Source organism: Drosophila willistoni (assembly GCF_018902025.1).
Source record: "Drosophila willistoni isolate 14030-0811.24 chromosome XR unlocalized genomic scaffold, UCI_dwil_1.1 Seg106, whole genome shotgun sequence".
Taxonomy (NCBI): Eukaryota; Metazoa; Arthropoda; class Insecta; order Diptera; family Drosophilidae; genus Drosophila; species Drosophila willistoni.
In genome coordinates this window covers 2,058,927-2,079,265 of record NW_025814055.1, presented here as the reverse complement: position 1 = coordinate 2,079,265, position 20,339 = coordinate 2,058,927, and the positions used below count along the sequence as shown (strand labels likewise).

At 37.7% G+C, this 20,339-nt stretch overlaps 1 protein-coding gene across 2 annotated transcripts in view; it reads left to right on the top strand.

The window, feature by feature from the left end:
- LOC6651915 (Ig-like and fibronectin type-III domain-containing protein 2) overlaps positions 1-20,065 on the top strand; it is a 105,263-nt gene extending 85,198 nt beyond the window's left edge. Inside the window, exons 10-17 of one of the 2 annotated variants that reach the window (XM_002074360.4) lie at positions 14,440-14,587; positions 14,686-14,818; positions 14,878-15,070; positions 15,137-15,383; positions 15,474-16,152; positions 17,591-17,871; positions 17,950-18,194; positions 19,250-20,065. In XM_002074360.4, coding sequence (XP_002074396.3) covers positions 14,440-14,587; positions 14,686-14,818; positions 14,878-15,070; positions 15,137-15,383; positions 15,474-16,152; positions 17,591-17,871; positions 17,950-18,194; positions 19,250-19,621 — 2,298 coding nt within the window. In that variant the 3' untranslated portion in view covers positions 19,622-20,065. Of the gene's footprint in view, positions 1-14,439; positions 14,588-14,685; positions 14,819-14,877; positions 15,071-15,136; positions 15,384-15,473; positions 16,153-17,590; positions 17,872-17,949; positions 18,195-19,249 lie in introns of those variants that run through there. The other variant, XM_047011807.1, reaches the window with a different exon arrangement.
- The last annotated feature ends 274 nt before the right edge of the window (positions 20,066-20,339 follow it).

Sequence of the window (20,339 nt, the reverse complement as noted above, 5' to 3'; positions counted from 1 at the left end):
GAAAGGAACTATGACTATAGTTGTGGATAAAGTTTTCAACGCCTTGTCTGGCAGTTACAAAAATGATGGTTCGATGCTCCACGATGGGTAGCGCCATATGCAATGAAAACGTGACCATAAACTAGTAAATATTGCTGCCGACCCAAAAACCTACAACCATACTTGGTTTTTGCTGTTTGCCATTGGTATTGTTGTAGTTTTTGGCTCGCCGGTTGCTGATGATATTTTTGTTGTTTTTGTTTTTATTGTAGTTGTTGTTGTCACACATTAACACGCTTCAATGGCAGTTGGGCCCGGAGATGTTTGTGCTGCTGCACTGCACAAGCCATGGCCATCAACAAAGCTATTGGCCTCAAAAAAAACTTGCAAATGTTAAACAATGCGAAGTAAGTGAAATGTCTCGCCGACTTAAGTATACCATGCACAAAATGACTGATAAAATAAAAATATGTAAATTATGTTTTATATGTAACTATTTTGAATGCTTCTTACCGTTCAGATACTATCTTGCTCACTCTTATAAGCCCACAAGACGGCCGTCGGCGCTCAACGGCCGATTCCGCTCTTATGGCACACCTATTAAAAAACGTTCATAAACATAACTTGGCTATATTCAGTCATTTATCAGTCATATTAATTTTAATAAAAATATTGATAGAATATTGATAAAAATTCAACATAAAATTAATGTGCCAAATTTGATTGCGATGTTAAAAATATTCTAATTGAATTTTTTCAAAATTCAATGACAGAAAATTGAACTTACTATACCAAATTATTCTATGGTATGACAAAAACACAAAGGGCCGAACTATTTTCGGTCGTTCCGGAAATTTTATACCTTTGCATCTTAATGTGTGTATGAAATAATCTTTTTAATTTTGCTCAAAACCGCCGCAATTAGGGATTATAACATACATAGGGGAAAATGGGGCTAATCGGCGCATGGGGCGACCCGGCGAATGGGGCAACCCTGCGCATGGGGCAACCCGGCGCAGTCGAATTATCTTGAATTTTAATAGCACGATCCAAAAAGTGATGTGTCCTAAGATCGCAATTTGGTAGGCTATATTTGGATAATAAACTTAGATGTATCCAATTCGTAGTATCCGAACTTTTTGGGATTATGTAATTTTTCATAAATAAATTTTTTTTTCGCCGAGAAATGATTTCAAAAACATTGACTAAATTTTTAATTTTGATAGATGGTAACTAAAACAGGTTCGGACATGCATTAACTTATGGTGTGCACTTCGTTTATTTTTATACCCTTGCAAAAAGGGTATATTAATTTTGGTCAGAAGTGTGCAACGCATAGAAGGAAGCATTTCCGACCATATAAAGTATATATATATTCTTGATCAGCACGACGAGACGAGTTCAAATAGCCATGTCCGTCCGTCCGTCCGTCTGTCCGTCCGTCTGGATCAACGCAAACTCCTCATAGACCGTTGGAGCTACAGAGCTGAAATTTTGCATGTAGGCTTGTATATACTGCAGGCGTTGTATATCTCGGATTCAGCCGGATCGGATCACTACATCATATAGCTCCCATACAAATGGCAGTCACGAAAAGTGACTTTTCTTAATAACTTCGTTATTTTCTAAGCTATTGTCATGAAATATAATATTGGTGAGTTAATTACACATATAAACGACTATGCCAAATTTGATCAAGATCGGGTGACTATATCATATAGCTCCCATAGGAACGATCTTTCGAAAAAGTTATTGACTTTTGTCAATAACTTCGTTACTTTTGACGCGATTGTTTTTAAATTAAACATTTGTTAGTTTAATATATCTGTTAATGACTATACCGAATTTGATAAAGATCGGGTTACTATATCATATAGCTCCCATAGGAACGATCGGTAGAAAACAGTGACTTTGATCAATATTTTAGTTTTTATCTAGCGGCCTACACTCTTTCGCAAACATTAGCCTTTTTAGCTTGAACGTTTTTTCACTTTGATGGCTATAGGTAAGGAAAGAGTTACCATAAAAGTTGCAAGGGTATTCAAACTTTGACGCGGTCGAAGTTAGCCCCGGCCCTCTGGTTTTAAATTCACACAGTTTTAAAATATTTAGTTTAAAATGCTAAAACTAAGGGTGGGCCAAAGTGGCGCACTAGTAGAAATGTAAATATGGCGTTGTAAAATCATAACTATAGTTGAATAAAAGTCCGATATATAAACTAGTTATTGATAAAAACAGTATATTTGCCAAAATCAGACTACTATATCATATAGCTGCCATACAAAAGATGAAATTAACAATCATAATTGAAAGTCTAAACCAATCAACATTGTTGGTGATAAAAAAAGTTTTTTTATAAAACAAGTTTTTTAATATTAAACTATATATTTTTTTTTTTTGAAAAAGCGTTACGTTTTATATATATGATGTAAGTAAGTCGTCTCGCCGACTTGGGTATACCATACACCAGGTGAAACAAATATTTAAAATTTCGATAACCAAATGTATGTCTATTAAATTGTTTTAACCATATGCTATCTCGCTCACTCTACAAACACACGAGCACTCTAGCGCCGCCACTAGCCAACGGCCAATTCTGCCCTTATGGATAACGTGGCAAAATACGTTCATACGTATATTTTGCATGTTTCTAGACCGATTTTAGTCAAATTTGGTAGTTTGATAGAAATATATAAGATTAATTAGTCTGCCAAATTTGATTTTTTCTAAATTATGGAGGCGGAAGTGGGCGTGGCAACATACTAAAATATATGTATTCTGCGCGCATACTAAGCCAGTATACATACTAAATTTGGTGAGTTTAGCTTTGTTAGTTTTCGAGAAAATTAGTTTTGTTTAATTTTCGGGGGCGGAAATGGGCGTGGCTAAATTTTTTAATAGTAAATATCTGCGAGTCTATTAAACTAGCTTACATACCAAATTTAATGTCGGTAGCTGTCATAGTTTTTAAGAAAAAAATGAAGTAAGTAAGTCGTCTCGCCGACTTAGGTATACCATACACCAGTAAAGCAAATATTTCAACTTTATTAAACATTTTCACATGCTTTTTACAAGCATATCTTAGTATCTCGCTCACTCAATCATACGAGCACCCTAGCGCCCCCACCAGCCAACGGCCAACTCTGGCCTTATGGAAAAACGTTTATATGCATAACTCGACTGTTTTTTGTCCGATTTTGATCAAATTTGGTATTTTGCTAGATATTAGTATTAAATTTAAGTGTGCCAAATTTGATTGCATAAGGTAAAAAAATACGGGAGATAATCAAGTTTTTCAAATTACGGGGGCGGAAAGGGGCGTGGCAAAATTTTTACACATACAAAATGTGTGCATTTACTAAGTGAATATACATACCAAATATGGTGTCTCTAGCTGGTATAGTTTTTGAGATAAACGCTTTTTTTAAATTGTGGGGGCGGAAAGGGGCGTGGCAAAAATTTGAAATAAACTTGATCACTCTACATACTACACGAGTCTACATACCAAATTTGGTGGCTCTAGCTCTTACAGTCTCCGAGATCTAGGTGTTCATACGGACAGACGGACAGACGGACGGACGGACAGACGGACAGACGGACAGACGGACGGACAGACGGACATGGCTAGATCGACTCGGTTGTTGATCCTGATCAAGAATATATATACTTTGTGGGGTCGGAGATGCTTCCTTCTGCCTGTTACATACATTTTGGCGACTTTAATATACCATTTCACCCTATGGGTGTATGGTATAAAAATCTGTTTTTTGTAAATTCCGGGCGCAGAAGGGGGCGTGGCAAAAAGTTGGAACAATTATTTTTTTCGCGCTAACTAAACGAGTATATAAACCAAATTTGATGTTTCTATCTGTGATACTTTTTAAGAAAAACAGTTTTATGTAAATTCTGGGGCCGTATATATTTACATACCACACGAGTCTACATACCAAATTTGGTGGATCTAGCTCTTATAGTCTCCGAGACTTGCGTGTTCATACGGACGGACGGACGGACAGACGGACATGGCTAGATCGACTCGGTTGTTGATCCAGATCAACAATATATATACTTTGTGGGGTCGGAGATGTTTCCTTCTGCCTGTTACATATATTTTGGCGACTTTAATATACCATTTCACCCTATGAATGTATGGTATAAAAACTTCAAAAACGCCGTTGCGCCACATTGCCCCGCGATTTTTGACAACGCCAATTTGGGGTATGTTTGAAAAAACCGCTATAGCTTTGTAAACGGTAAATTATATCGAAACGTATCTTTGATCAATAGTTGAACAATGAATTAACCTTTCATTTAAGTGCTCATATTAGAGGATACGAGCTCCCCATCAGGATATATGAAGGCTTAAAAAAAAGTGCGCCGATTAGCCCCCTCTCTCCAACATACAGTTGCGGCAAAAGATTTGATACATAAATTTTTTTGACCTTAAATTCTGATTTCATGCGATTTCTATTTAATGTTAGTGAAAAGTGTTGGTGTGTTAATTTATAACGTTGATTTGACCATTTTATTGAGATGATGTACCCTAAATTTCGTCGTCGTATCTCTAACGGTTTTTTTTTTTTAAATGAATTTTAATAAAAAGGTCCACAATCCGAACCCGACAAAAAACATTTTCAAAATTTGTAAAAATGATTGTACGCCTTTGGACCTCTGCATCTCATTGGTAAATTTGGTAAATATACTCCTACTTGTTCACCGATATTTCGTATAGCACTTAATGCGTTCAAGCGCTAAGGGGCGTCGAAAATTCGAAGGAACCCTGATTTGCATGCACACTACACGAGTCTTGAAAAAATTTTGTGGGCTTAGCTCATGATGGGGACGCAAAAACGAACATAGATTTATTCTCGTGATTATGATGCTGATGAGGAATATATACACATTATGGCTTACATCTGCCTGTTGCATACATCGTGGCGACTGCAAAGATCAAAAATCAAAATTTTGAAATTAAACAACTGTACAACATGTATTGGACATCTAGTAACAAATGTATGTATATACATTAACAAAATATTAAATTTTGAAAATTGTATCTATAAAGTTACATTTCGGCGGATAAACGGAGACAATCTTAGACTATAGGAATGCGACACATAAGTATATCATCATATTTTATCGTATACTTAAATACAATACAAATACAATATATGATAGTCTGATAAAAATTATCAAAATTGTACGCAAATAACATAAATTACCCAGGTAAAGACTTTTGAGCCAAAATTATTTTTCGATCGCTTGTTTCTATGGGAGCCAAATGATATCCCGGGACCCTTCCCGATCTTGATCAAATTCGGTATGTTCGATAATGGGTAAATTAAATTGACAAAGATTTATTTTTATGACAACGGTTAAGAAAATAACAAAGTTTTTAAGAAGAGTCACAGTTAGTGACTTTGCCATTCCAAGATTTACGACACTTGCAGTATATAGAAGCCCACCTTTCAAAATTTCAACGCTGTCTAGGAGTACGGATGGACATGGTTATATGAACTAATCTCGTCGTGCTGATTACCAGTATATATACCTTATATGGTCATTGCACGCATGATTTTCAAATGCGGTAACTTCAAAAATAAACTTATATTGATTAAGAACCATTAAAAAATGATTTGTAAAGAAGTAATGACAGAATTCATAAATTTTAACAGTTTGTAGTGTAAAGCGCGAAACGGAAGAACATATATTTGCTTATAAGTAGCTTCGAATCCTTGTTGCCGATTGACCACTACCCCAAAGGTTGAAATTGTTCATTAAAGTCGACAAAATGTACCAGGCAGATAGAAGCTTTTCGACTCCATAAAGTATATATATTCTTGACGATCGAGCTATGTCCAGCTGCCCAGCTGTCCATCTGTCCGTCTGTCCTGATGAATACTTATATTTCGGAGAGTATAAAAGAGAGGTATAAAGCCTTGGTATAAAGCCTTTCAATAAACATACCTACATACATACTTTCTGTATAAACATTTGGTCTACTCAATTGGTGCATGATATACGAGTCGGCGAGACGACTTACTTAATTTTTCTAAATGTGGAGACACCTTTTTTCACGACTAAGTTATAACACTCTTCCGTAACGCCAGACTGGAATTACCCAAATATAAGTACGTAGCTTTCTTGGTATTTTCCTCAGATATATTACATAGCTATACTTACAACATGAATTATAGCTTTAATAGTATCGTTTAAGAAAGAGTTTTTAAATGTAAATTTTTAATGTTGTCAGGGTGGTATATTTACTTTCCATCTACAGGAATGGGATGTTATATAAAAGAAAATCGTTATTTTAAGAATGTCCTATATCAGAATAACATCTTTCTAGCAAACGGCTTTGACAGACAACAAAAAAACTCTAATGATATGTAATTGCCCAACCTAAACTGAGCAACTATAGAACCTTCTCTATGCGGCTGGGCCAATTTCCAAACAAAATCCCAGTTTCACCGCTATCCATTTCGTTCCCATGATTGAATCAGTGCCAATAATTTGGCAATTTCTATTCGTCGCCAGATGCACAGAAGGACAACGGCAGTCAAAAGCACATCCGCATCTATGGGTGTCACCAGCATCAACAAAACACAAAACTTTTTTTTGACTCTACAGGATATTACAGGAACAGAATATGAAATGCGGACGGAAATAAAAGGGGTTTTGCGCCTCCTTTCCAAATGATTTTGTTTTTTTTTTCCCCTCTGGTGTTGTTGTCGTTGCTGATATTATTATAGAGCGCAGTAACTTTTGCGATGATTCTTACGGCCGCTGTTGGTTGACAACCAAAAAGAAGCGGAATTTTATTTTATTTGTTGGCAGCGACAGGACGAAGCGGTCATAAAAAACTTTTTAATATGAGTCTACAAACAGTGAAATAAGACCAAAGTAAAGAAAAATGGGTCATGGCAGAGACGAAAAGCAAGCCAAAATTAGGCACATTAAATATTCTGATACAGTTCTGTTTTTAGAGTTTCTCAAACCAAAAAGGGGTAACTTGATGGCGATTATGTGCCCTGTCACAAGACAAACGCTAAATGACCAACTGGGGACCTAGTTTTATGGCCAAACAGTGAGTTTCTCCTCAGCTGGGTATGCCTTTTGAATATTTAGTTGCCATGCTGGCGACCCAGCCTCGACCGAGTATTAATTATTCATTTTGATACACTCGAATGGCCCTCGTCTTGCCAATTGTTGCGGTTAATGCAATTATAGGTGAAAAGGGACCGATAATAAAGTGACATCAAAGTTGAAACTAAAGGCTTTTGCGGCTATTAGTGTTGGGTCGAGAGCATAATAAATCGTTTTTCGGTTTAGATTTAATGCGTTTTAGATAAGTTCAAAGAATTCTTCTCGGCTAGACAAAATTAGTTGTCTGTAAGTGTATTTGTGTGTAAGTGGGTGTGTTATGTTTTCCAATTTATTCCCTAGGGCAAGGAAAATGGTTTCTATTGGATAGTAAATTATAGTTTATCAATTGTGGCTAGCACATTGGTCCCAATTGCCACCTTTTTTACATAAAGTCGAAAAAATCCATGAAACAAAAATTCTAAAATTTCAAAAAAATTTTCTTCTAATGGGTATAAATAATAAATATAAATATATTTCATGCTCAGCGTTGGCTACTTGATACCGCGCCGCTGTTATAATCTTAAGTGTTTTCCACAGGAATTAAGCAATAATTGTCATATGAATCTTCATGGCTTATTATACCCTTGCAAAAAGGGTAAATTAATTTTGGTCAGAAGTGTGCAATGCATAGAAGGAAGCATCTCCGACCATATAACGTATATATATAGTTAATCAGCACGACGAGACGAGTTCAAATAGCCATGTCCGTCGGCTTGTCCGTCCTTCCGTCCGTCTGGATCAGCGCAAACTCCTCCTAGACCGTAAGACCTACAGAGCTGAAATTTTGCATGTAGGCTTCGGATTCAGCCGGATCGGACCACTATATCATATACCTCCATACGAACGGCAAAGTCACGAACAGTGACTTTTCCCAATAACTTCGTTATTTTCTAAGCTATTGTCGTGATATTGAATTTTCGTGAGTTTATTACACCGATTAACGACTGTGATCAAGATCGGGTGACTATATATATTTTTTGATAAAACGTTTTTCCACTTGGACGACTTTGATTGGCTATAGGTAAGGAAAGAGTTACCGAAAAAAGTTGCAAGGGTATACGACTCGGTCGAAGTTAGCCCCGACCCTCTGGTTATACCATACATCTGATTGCACAAGGTAGAAAATTACGGGAGTGAATTGAGTTTTTATACACCCATAGGGTGAAATGGTATATTCAAGTCGCCAAAATGTATGAACCAGGCAGAAGGAAGCTTTTCCGACCCCATAAAGTATATATATTCTTGATCAGCATCTACAGACGAGTCGATCTTGCCATGTCCGTCTGTCTATCCGTCTGTCCGTATGAGCACCTAGATCTCGGAGACTGTAAAAGCTAGAGCCACCAAATTTGGTATGTAGACTCGTGTAGTATGTAAAGTGATCAAGTTTATTTCAAATTTTTGCCACGCCCCTTTCCGCCCCCGCAATTTAAAATAAAAAGCTTATCTCAAAAACTATTCTAGCTAGAGACACCATATTTGGTATGTATATTTTGCCACGCCCCTTTCCGCCCCCGTAATTTGAAAAACTCGATTATCTCCCGTAATTTTGTACTTTGTGCAATCAAATTTGGCACACTTCAATTTAATATTAATATGCAGTAAAAAACAATTTGATCCGAATCGGACAAATAACACTGTGATAGTTTTTTTCAAAAAAAAAAAAGACATGGCAAAATTCGATAGTTTCACCCTATTTCGGGTCCTGCGAATCGAACTGCATCATTAGTTTTTTAAGTTATCACGATGGTTTCATACAAAATTTTTTCGGGAAGTTTTTCATCAAAGTTGCCGTTTTTTCGAAAAGGGTGTTTTTTTCATTTGCTTCTAACTTCTAAAATATTAATTTTTTTTACAAACTTTCTTCAGTAACGTTTCTTAGAATTGAAAGAGCTACAAATGTTGGGAAGACATCTAGCCTTTAAGTCCGTCCGTTCCCGAGCTTTGGGACAAAATGTAAAAAAAATCGAATCTTGACCCAATTTTTTTTATGTTTTCTTTCTCGCATTTTGCTAATATTGAAAATTTCCCATTCGAATCTGGATCCTAATGTGAGAATTTACTATGCTCAATGGTATCAGAAGAAACACCAGACCTATCTAATTTACGGTTTATAATATAACCATTTAATCAAATTGAATTTTTATACCCTTGCAAAAATGGTATATTTATTTTGGTCAGAAGTGTACAACGCATAGAAGGAAGCATTTCCGACCATATAAAGTATATATATTCTTGATCAGCATGACGAGACGCGATCATAAAGCCGTGTCCGTCCGTCCGTCTGGATCAACGCAAACTCCTCCTAGACTGTTAGAGCTACAGAGTTGCATGTAGGCTTGTATATACTGCAGGGATTGTATATTTCGGATTCAGCCGAAGTCGCCAAAGTCACGAACAGTGACTTTTCTCAATAACTTCAATATTTTCTGAGCTATTGTCATAACTTAATATTGGTGAGTTTATTACACCCATAAACAAATCTGCCAAATTTGATCAAGATCTTTCGAAAACAGTGACTTTTGTCAATAACAATAATCAAATTGAATTTTTCTTAGATATGTTAACAAAATTAAACTAACTGTATTTGTTTAGTTTTTGAAAAATGATTATACAGTCGGTATAATAAATGGATATTATTTATTTCGCAACAATATTTGTCAAGGGCGTAGCCTGGTTTGAGCACGGGCGGAGGAGGGAGGGGTCCATTTAAATCAATGACTTAAACGTTGATACAACTTTTTATAGGTTTTCAAATCAAAATGTATTGAAAAAGTTAAGTTAAGAAAGTCACTGTTTTCGAAAGATCTTGATCAAATTTGGCAGATTTGTTTATGGGTGTAATAAACTCACCAATATTAAGTTATGACAATAGCTCAGAAAATATTGAAGTTATTGAGAAAAGTCACTGTTCGTGACTTTGGCGACTTCGGCTGAATCCGAAATATACAATCCCTGCAGTATATACAAGCCTACATGCAACTCTGTAGCTCTAACAGTCTAGGAGGAGTTTGCGTTGATCCAGACGGACGGACGGACACGGCTTTATGATCGCGTCTCGTCATGCTGATCAAGAATATATATACTTTATATGGTCGGAAATGCTTCCTTCTATGCGTTGTACACTTCTGACCAAAATAAATATACCATTTTTGCAAGGGTATAAAAATTCAATTTGATTAAATGGTTATATTATAAACCGTAAATTAGATAGGTCTGGTGTTTCTTCTGATACCATTGAGCATAGTAAATTCTCACATTAGGATCCAGATTCGAATGGGAAATTTTCAATATTAGCAAAATGCGAGAAAGAAAACATAAAAAAAATTGGGTCAAGATTCGATTTTTTTTACATTTTGTCCCAAAGCTCGGGAACGGACGGACTTAAAGGCTAGATGTCTTCCCAACATTTGTAGCTCTTTCAATTCTAAGAAACGTTACTGAAGAAAGTTTGTAAAAAAAATTAATATTTTAGAAGTTAGAAGCAAATGAAAAAAACACCCTTTTCGAAAAAACGGCAACTTTGATGAAAAACTTCCCGAAAAAATTTTGTATGAAACCATCGTGATAACTTAAAAAACTAATGATGCAGTTCGATTCGCAGGACCCGAAATAGGGTGAAACCATCGAATTTTGCCATGTCTTTTTTTTCGACTATCACAGTGTAATAGCCAAGTTATGCATATAAATGTTTTTCCATAAGGCCGGAGATGGCCGTTGGCCGGTGGCGGCGCTAGTGTGCTCATATGCTTGGGTGAGCGCGATACTGAAATATGCTTGTAAAAATAATGTGAACAGAATTTTTAAAAAATACGTAAATGAATGTTTTAAAAAAACGTAAATGAATGTTTTATTATACATTTGAAGTATTTTACTGGTGTATGGTATACCTAAGTAGGCGAGACGACTTCATTTTTATTTTATGTTTTTGTTTCGTTTTGTATATTTCTTTGGTGCATCTGATTTGGTGAAGCCATGTGTATACATATATAAAGTAGAACCTGTGTATAAATGTGTGCTAACAAGTTTCTATCCCGCTTTAATCGTACCGTTAACTTAAAGGTGTCAAATTAACCAACTCGATAACACACAAGTTAGACTTTATGCCATAAAATCGTAGATGGGGCCCAATGTGCCTGTTTTTAAAAGGTAATCGAGGCCAAGCCACATCTCAACTCGAGTAATTCAAAATGGTATAATACGATTAAGTTTGGATTAAATTCAATATTGAACAAAAGACCTATTCTTAAAAGAGAAGTGTACATATGTATAATGACTTCTCAAATAGTAATTAAAGACCATTAGGGCTTTTGCTTTTCACTGATTTTACAAATCAACAACACGTGTTTGAATTATAAGAAATAAATTTTGTCAAACATATTGAATGTCTTCAACAGTACCCTTCTTGATGTCGGTGTTTTAAACAGTTATTAAATTTAAGTGTGCCAAATTTGATTGCATAAGGTAAAAAAATACGGGAGATAATCGAGTTTTTCAAATTACGGGGGCGGAAAGGGGCGTGGCAAAATATACATACCAAATATGGCGTCTCTAGCTAGAATAGTTTTTGAGATAAGCTTTTTATTTTAAATTGCGGGGGCGGAAAGGGGCGTGGCAAAAATTTGAAAGAAACTTGATCACTCTACATACTACACGAGTCTACATACCAAATTTGGTGGCTCTAGCTCTTACAGTCTCCGAGATCTAGGTGTTCATACGGACAGACGGACAGACGGACGGACGGACGGACAGACGGACATGGCTATGGGTGTATGGTATAAAAATTTAGTAAGTCGTCTCGCCGACTTCGGTATACCATGCACCAGGTGAAAAAATATATATTTAATTTCGAAAATATTTATTAAGTTCGCCTCATAGCATATGTTATCACGCTCTAGCGCCGCCACAAGCCTACTGCCAACTCCGCCCTTAAACCGCTTGCTAAAACTCGATTATACGTATATTTTCTACGTTTGTTGTCCGATTTCAGTAAAATATGGTAGGTTTGTAGCCATTGATAGGGCTTAATAGTGTGCCGATTACGATAGTCAAAAGATTGCGGGAGGCAATCGGTATTCTCTAAACTATAGGGACGTAAATGGGCGTGGCAATAGATTTAAATAATCATAATCTAAGCGCAGACTAAAAAAGGGTAAATACAAAATTTTGTGACTTTAGCTTTGTTAGTTTTCGAGAAAATCAGTTTTATTTAATTTTCTGGGCCAAAGTGGGCGTGGCAAAAATAATTGGAATAAACTTGATCACCGTGGATACTATATGAGTCTACATGGCAAATTTGGTGATTCTAGCTCTTATAGTCTCTGAGATCTAGGCGTTCATTCAGACGGACAAGGCTAGATGGACTCGGGTGTTCATGCTGATCTAGAATATATAATTTTATATCTGGTCTTTCCAGATAGAAAAAAAAAAAAAAAGATATTGTTTTGTTGAGTTGAAAGTCCGCTCTTTATTCAATGAATGAATACATAAAACTAAAGTACAAAGATGTCTTCGAGTAATATTTATAGGCTAAACTTGTGAGCCCTTTAGTGTCGTGATCGATTATAAATAAAGTCGTCTCGCCGACTTAGGTATACCATACACCAGTAAAGCAAATATTTTAACTTTATTAAACAAATGCATTTTCACATGCTTCTTACAAGCATATCTTAGTATCTCGCTCACTCAATCATACGAGCACGCTAGCGCCCCCACCAGCCAACGGCCAACTCCGGCCTTATGGAAAAACGTTTATATGCACAACTCGACTGTTTTTTGTCCGATTTTGATCAAATTTGGTATTTTGCTAGATATCAGTATTAAATTTAAGTGTGCCAAATTTGATTGCATAAGGTAAAAAAATACGGGAGATTATCAAGTTTTTCAAATTACGGGGGCGGAAAAGGGCGTGGCAAAATTTTTATACATACAAAATGTGTGCATTTACTAAGCGAATATACATACCAAATATGGTGTTTCTAGCTGGAATAGTTTTTGAGATAAACGCTTTTTTTAAATTGCGGGGGCGGAAAGGGGCGTGGCAAAAATTTGAAATAAACTTGATCACTCTACATACTACACGAGTCTACATACCAAATTTGGTGGCTCTAGCTCTTACAGTTTCCGAGATCTAGGTGTTCATACGGACAGACGGACAAACGGACGGACGGACGGACGGACGGACAGACGGACAGACGGACATGGCTAGATCAACTCGGTTGTTGATCCTGATCAAGAATATATATACTTTGTGGGGTCGGAGATGCTTCCTTCTGCCTGTTACATACATTTTGGCGACTTTAATATACCATTTCACCCTATGGGTGTATGGTATAAAAACGGATGTTTACTTTAAAGTTTGATTTTAGGGGGCGAAAAGTTAATAAGGTTTAGGGTATTGAAGTTGGATATATGACTATATATACTTCGTAACAGCTTCCTTCTGCCTGTTACATACATTTTGGCGACTTTAATATACCACTTCATGGTATACCAAAAGTATATCCAAAAGGGTCCCTGGCATTTTGGCTTCGACCTTGCAGGCTTATTTTCAACTGATGAAATATCTTAAAATATGTGTAATGATTAAAGAGTATAAGTAACCAGAGGGCCGGGGCTAGATTCGACCGCATCAAAGTTTGTATATCCTTGCAAGTTTTTTGTTACTCTTTCCCTATCTATAGCCGTCAAACTGGAAAAACCTTTCAAAGGTCTAGTGTTTGCATAAGAGCGTGAGACACACCTTCATGATTAGGTCCAGGATTAAATTTGCAAATATGGTACATATATGAATTGATATTTACTAGCGATTACACCGGAAATGCAGTTATAGAAAACGGCTTAAGCCCAGAATGTATAGTAGTTGACCCGAAGTCGGCCGAAAACGGAATAAACCCATTAGGCAAAAAGAAATAAACAAATATTCTCAAACCAAAACGAAACGAAACCGCTATACAAATTTAGACATGTTACTCAGTGACAATGACATACAAACATACAAAAAAGGAAAAACTCCGAACTTGTTATGGTCAGAAACGAGTTAGTAGCTCAAATCAAATCATTTTAGACAACGCTTTTAGTTCATATTAGGTCTACATAATCCAACTAGCTTTTAACAACAACTGCATATACATGTAGCTCTGGTTTTATTTATATGGCTGAAAAATTGTATATTTGTAGTTTCATTTTATTTTTCGTCACTGCCGAAGGTAGTCCGGCCCTATAGTTTACCTTTACTTATGTTTGGAGATTTGTATATTTTTATTCCTTTTTTTTCTGTATTTCTCTTCCATTTCTGTGTAATTATGCAATTAGGAATTGACCACAAATGAGACGAGTATCGATTTAACAGATTTGGAACCGAATGTCTTATACAGGATCACAGTGGTGACGCGTGGGAACTACGGGACCTCGTTACCAGCTTCTATGCTGCTAGTGGATACCTCGAATAATAATACAAATGGTAAGAGTGCTGGGTCGGTCGTTGTTATGATGGTTTGTGGAAGGGAACAGTCAAAATTAATTGCACTGACTTGGTGTGATGGTATCTGTCTGTTTTAGGACAGCAAAATGGTACCTGGGCTGCCCCCTCACCACCGCACTCCCTTACTGTGGCGGGTCACAGCGCCACATGGATGCAATTGACTTGGCAGCCGCCGGAATATGCGCATCCACACGAACGTATGACGTACAGGTAAACGAGCGAATGGGCAAAGGACTACAGAATACTTTATGGTTTTCATAATGTTGCAGAGTCTACCACAAGCCTATGAAGGCGGAAAAATTTATAAAAATCGAAACAAAATTAGCTTGGTTGCGTATGATTAATCTCAAGCCCAGCTCGCAGCATGTTTTATATGTCGAGGCTGTGGGAGAGAAGGGCGTTTCTTTGCCATCAGAAACGTTGGTGGCTTGGACGGATCCAGCTCTGCCCGCCTTTGTCGATGTAAGCCAGCAGACTAGATGGCAGGAAATGAATATCTTTCTTTCATTCCTTTATTTTCACTTTCAGCCACCAACTGTCCATCCTGCGGACAACATTCCCGAGGGGGGCTCGATGACCATTCTATGCTTGGCGTTGGGCAATCCAGCGCCCACCATCTCACTTTATGTGGGCGGACACTTGGTACGTCAGGATACCTCGAGGCACATGGTCACTGTCATTCATAATGTTTCAGCAGATATGGAGCACGTCTCTTGCTATGCCGATAACGGCTATGGTGTGCCAATGCAGGCCACTCGCAGGGTGAATGTTTGCTGTACGTACATACATACACTTAACTCTCAGAAATCACTGTAGAGAGCAATGTAAGTTATTATATGAACTTTTTACCGCTTGTTCATTCAAGATCCTCCGAAAATCCAAGCTGCCGGCATTACCGTAGCATCTGTTGGCGATGAAATCGAGCTGCGTTGCACAGTGGACTCCAAACCAGCGCCAAAAACTATATTCTGGCGTGAAAAGGAAGGCCGTATTCCTGTCATCACGGGCGGCAACTATTACGTCTCGGTCCGAACCAACGACACACGATCTTCAATTTATACAATGTCCTTGCGCATAAACAAGCTGCAGACTAACGATGTGGGCGACTACTTTTGTCATGCAGAGAACCCCTTTGGAGCCACCACCATTCCGGTTTCAGTACGCATACGTCAAACGCCCGCTTTGAATCACAATGTTACCGAATGCTGTGCCGAGCAAAATGTTTCGCTAGCCTGTCGCAGTGCGTGCAGCTATTATGTGGACTTTGATGCCATAGCTGATAAGCCCGAATGCATTGTCGAATTTGATAAATTGATGCGCTGTGCTGCAGATGGCTCTGATCATCGATCGTGCTGTGCTGATGAGCATGTGCCACGGAAGTGCTTAAACTGGTGTCGGGGCGAGTCAGTGCGCTCCAAAGAGATTTGTAGTTTACAATATGCCCGCACCATTGTGGGGTGCTTTGAAAAAAATCGTGATAGATTGCCTGGACCGCCGGAAAACATTGTAATTAGTGTAATGTCAGATAGCGAAGTGAGCATCAGGTATGTGTCTTTTAATAATTTGAAAAGTTGATAAAATGTACGAAATGTACATTTTGTTAGAAAAATTAGGATATATTATGAAAACGTTTTCGCACACTTCCCTACTGAAAAGTATCTTTATACCCTTGCAAGAAGGGTATTTTAATTTTGGTCTGAATTGTGCAACGCATTGAAGGAAGCATCTCCGCATATAATGTATACATATTCTTGATCAGCCATGTCCTTCTGTCCGTCCGTCTGGATCAACGCGACCTCCTCCTTGACCGCTAGAGCTACTGGGTGGAAATTTCGCATGTACGCTCGTATGTATATACTGCACAGTTTGTATATCTCAGATTCATCATCCGGATCGCATCACTATATCTTATAGCTCCCATACAAACGGCAAAGTCACGAACAGTGACTTTTCTCAATAACTTCGATATTGTCGTGAAATTGGTGAGTTTGTTATACCTATAAACTGTGGCAAATTTGATCAAGATCGGATGGCGATATTATATAGCTCCCATAGGAACGATCGGTCGAAAACAGTGACTTTTGTCAATAACTTCGTTACTTTTGAAGCAATTGTCAAAATAATATATTTCTCAGTTAAACATAACTATTAATGACTGTGCTGAATTTGATCAAGATCGGGTGAATATAACGTATAGCGTCCAAAGGAACGATCGGTTAAAAACAGTGACTTAGATCAAAAACTTCCTATGCAAGGATTGTAGGCCAATCTTTCCCAAATTCAAGAATTGTTAGAAAAAACGTTTTTCCACTTTGACGGCTATAGGTAGGGAAAAGAGTAACAAAAAATTTGCAAGGGTATCTAAACTTTGACTCGTTCTCTGGTTTATATTGTGGAACTTTAAGATTTCATCAACATTGAGTGTATTGGGCCCAGCCGTTTCAGTCCATTTGCAATAATCCATTAAAAAAGTGTCCAAGTACTTAAATGGCACGTACCTATTCGCGCTAAGCCTTTCAACACTTTTTCATGGCATGGACCGGAAGTAAACTCATCCATTTTGCACACTGAAAGCAATACATTCATTACCCTTCCCACAAAACTCCACCCTCACTCGATTTAGTTGGTATTGTGTGTGTACGTGTGTGGGTGTGGGTTGGGTGTATGTTTGTATGTGGCAGAACCCCTGTGTGCACTAATAGACCACAAATCCATTAAAGCTGAGATTTTTATCTCACTTTAATACACTCAGTCAGCGTCAAAGGTTGTTGGAGAAGAAGAGGATGAGTAAGCTGAGTTGGAGGAAATTGTTGGTTGGCTATTCAAAGATAGAGATAGATAAACGAAGCCAGAGGGAGGAAATAAAGTCAGCTTGGCGGCCCTAAATTTATTAAAATTCCACACAAGTTTTGCCCGCCTGTAACAATATTACCACTCATAATACGGCGCCTGGTCCGCATCTTACAAACTATTTCATTACAGATGGGATGCGCCAACAAAAAATCCAAGTGCCGTTGACGGCTATAGAATATTTTACCATGAGGCCGCCGTATTGCCATCAACAACAAGCGATCCTTCGTCGGCAATGAAGCCAGGGCCAGGAAATGGCATGGATACCATGAATAATGCAACAAGTATGAGTAGCGGTGCTACTGCTGCTCTCGAGATACGGCGCATCGATGTAAAGGACACAACAATAAGCATTAATGGCCTCAAGAAGGATGTGCTGTATGAGCTGGTAGTGAAAGCTGGAAATACCTACGGTGCGTACTCACACACATGTACATACATAGTTTTCTATTAAGGCTTAATTTGCCGACTCTTGTCTCCTCTTCGGGCAGGTGCCAGTGTTCTGACCAATCCTATTAGATTCACGCTCGGAGAAAATCATGTGACCTCCGCCACGAGTAGCTATTCCAGTGCTGTCGGCACTATTAGTGGCATTGTAGCAAGTATTTTGGCCATTTTGTTAGCTGCCGCTGCTATTGTATTCTATCGTCGTCAACGCCTTAACCACGGCAAGACTGGCAATGGCAATGTGGCATTCGAGAACCCAACTTATACGCGAGGCTTGGAGCAGGTGCAGGTATGTATTATGATGAGAGGACGTTTACTGAGTAATTTGTGGTTGGGATATACTCAGATGGCCTGGTCGATAACAACATTTTCCACAGTTTAGGAAGCTTTTAAAGGCATTAACATGAAACGTATCGTATACAACGATATTTTGGATTTATTGCTTTATTTCCTTGAATATTATATTCAGCTAAAAGCCAGCTACGCACATGGACTTAATTATTGTCTCGTTAGCTGAGATTTTAGATACTATTTTGTACATGCAACGACATAATTTATAAGCCTTTTGTTTCAACAAAAAACCTTGTTTAACTTTAATCAGTTCAGTTAATCCTTTATTTTTATGAAGATTATTCGGTAGGGACAGAACAACCAAAACTCCATTAGCCAAATGCTAGAAATCTCTTTGATTCTTCAAAATACATATATTTGAATACTTTTAAAATATCCACCCATAGGGTGAAATGGTATATTATAGTCGCCAAAATGTATGTAACAGGGAGAAGGAAGCGAACCAATAAATCCTATATATTCTTGATCAGCATCAACAGTCGACTCGATCTAGCCATATCCGTATATCTGCCTGTAACATACATTTTGGCGACTATAATATAGGTACCATTCAGGGTGAACGGGTGCATGGTGTAAACACTAGGATTTCACTACATTAGATATGTTGGTCTAATTACAAAATACACACATTCCAGGAACATATCAGAATCAGAACCAAGTCCAAGTTAAAAACTTTAGTAGCTGTCACATTATTGCAGATACGAAGCGAATTTGAAGCAAAGTTTCCCAATTAGATATTTTTAGTTATATTCTAGCAATTACTGTGGACAATGATACAAATGCATTAATAGGCGTACAGTTGGGCAAAATCGTTAAAGAATTTCGGTTAGGTAGTAAATAGTCTTACTGAGTATATTCACGTAAGTTAGCACATGTAAATACAATTTTCCGTGTGAATCTATACGTTTTTATTTTATATTTGCAATTTTGTCGTTTTTCTCCTTCCCCTACAATCCAAATTTACACACATACGCATGGTGTCCCTACTCAAAGTTACCCACTGTCACATCGGCTATCACAACAGAAAATGGCCACCATCATGGTGGCGGGAGCGGTGGTGGGGCCGCAACCAACGGCAACAGCAACAGCAGCGACAGCAACAGCAATAACAGTAATATCATCTATAATGGCAATGCTGCCACAATGACGACATCCACAACAACAACCGCACCGACGGCAGTAACGACAGGTGGAGGCACAACCGCGTTGAACGGAAGGCACCGTGTCGGCGGTACAGATGTGGCGCATCACTTTCACAACCCACTCAGCAATTGCAATACGCAGTGCAATGAAGTAAATCCCACAATTTATGAAGAGCTCAAACTTGGCCAAGAAGGTGCTGGATTTAAGAAACTTGTGCCATAAATGACAAACGCGCACAACACAAGGAACACACACACACACACACACAACAGTCAGACAGATAGAGCACAGACGAACACCAACCAAGTATAGCTATACAGTATATCCGTATATACATATATCCATATATGTATATATACATATACATATTTATATGTATGTATACATATAAATATATGCTAAATGTAGACATAGGCCGTGTAAACAGCGCAAAGCGCCACACAGACACACTCATTTATGTACACTGTGACGTGACATCTTTACAAAAAATGCATTGCGAGAAAGTTTTGGGTACATTTTTTGCGTAGCTAACAAGGTAAAAACTGCAAAATATTTGGGTAGCGTAACGTAATAAATTTGTAGTATGTAACTGTGATTGAAAATAAAAATATAATAATATAAATAATGCTTTAACATTATTTGCTTGGTAACAGCAATCGAAAGAAACGTAAAATGATGTATTTCTCTGTATTTTATTTATGATATTACAAAAACAAAAACCAAAATGAAGTAAGTAAGTCGTCTCGCCGACTTGGGTATACCATACACCAGGTGAAACAAATATTTAAAATTTCGAAAACCAAATGTATGTCTACTAAATTGTTTTAACATGCCTCATACCATATGCTATCTTTTACTCTACAAACACACGAGCACTCTTGCGCCGCCACTAGCCAACGGCCAATTCTGCCCTTATGGATCGCGTAGCAAAATACGTTCA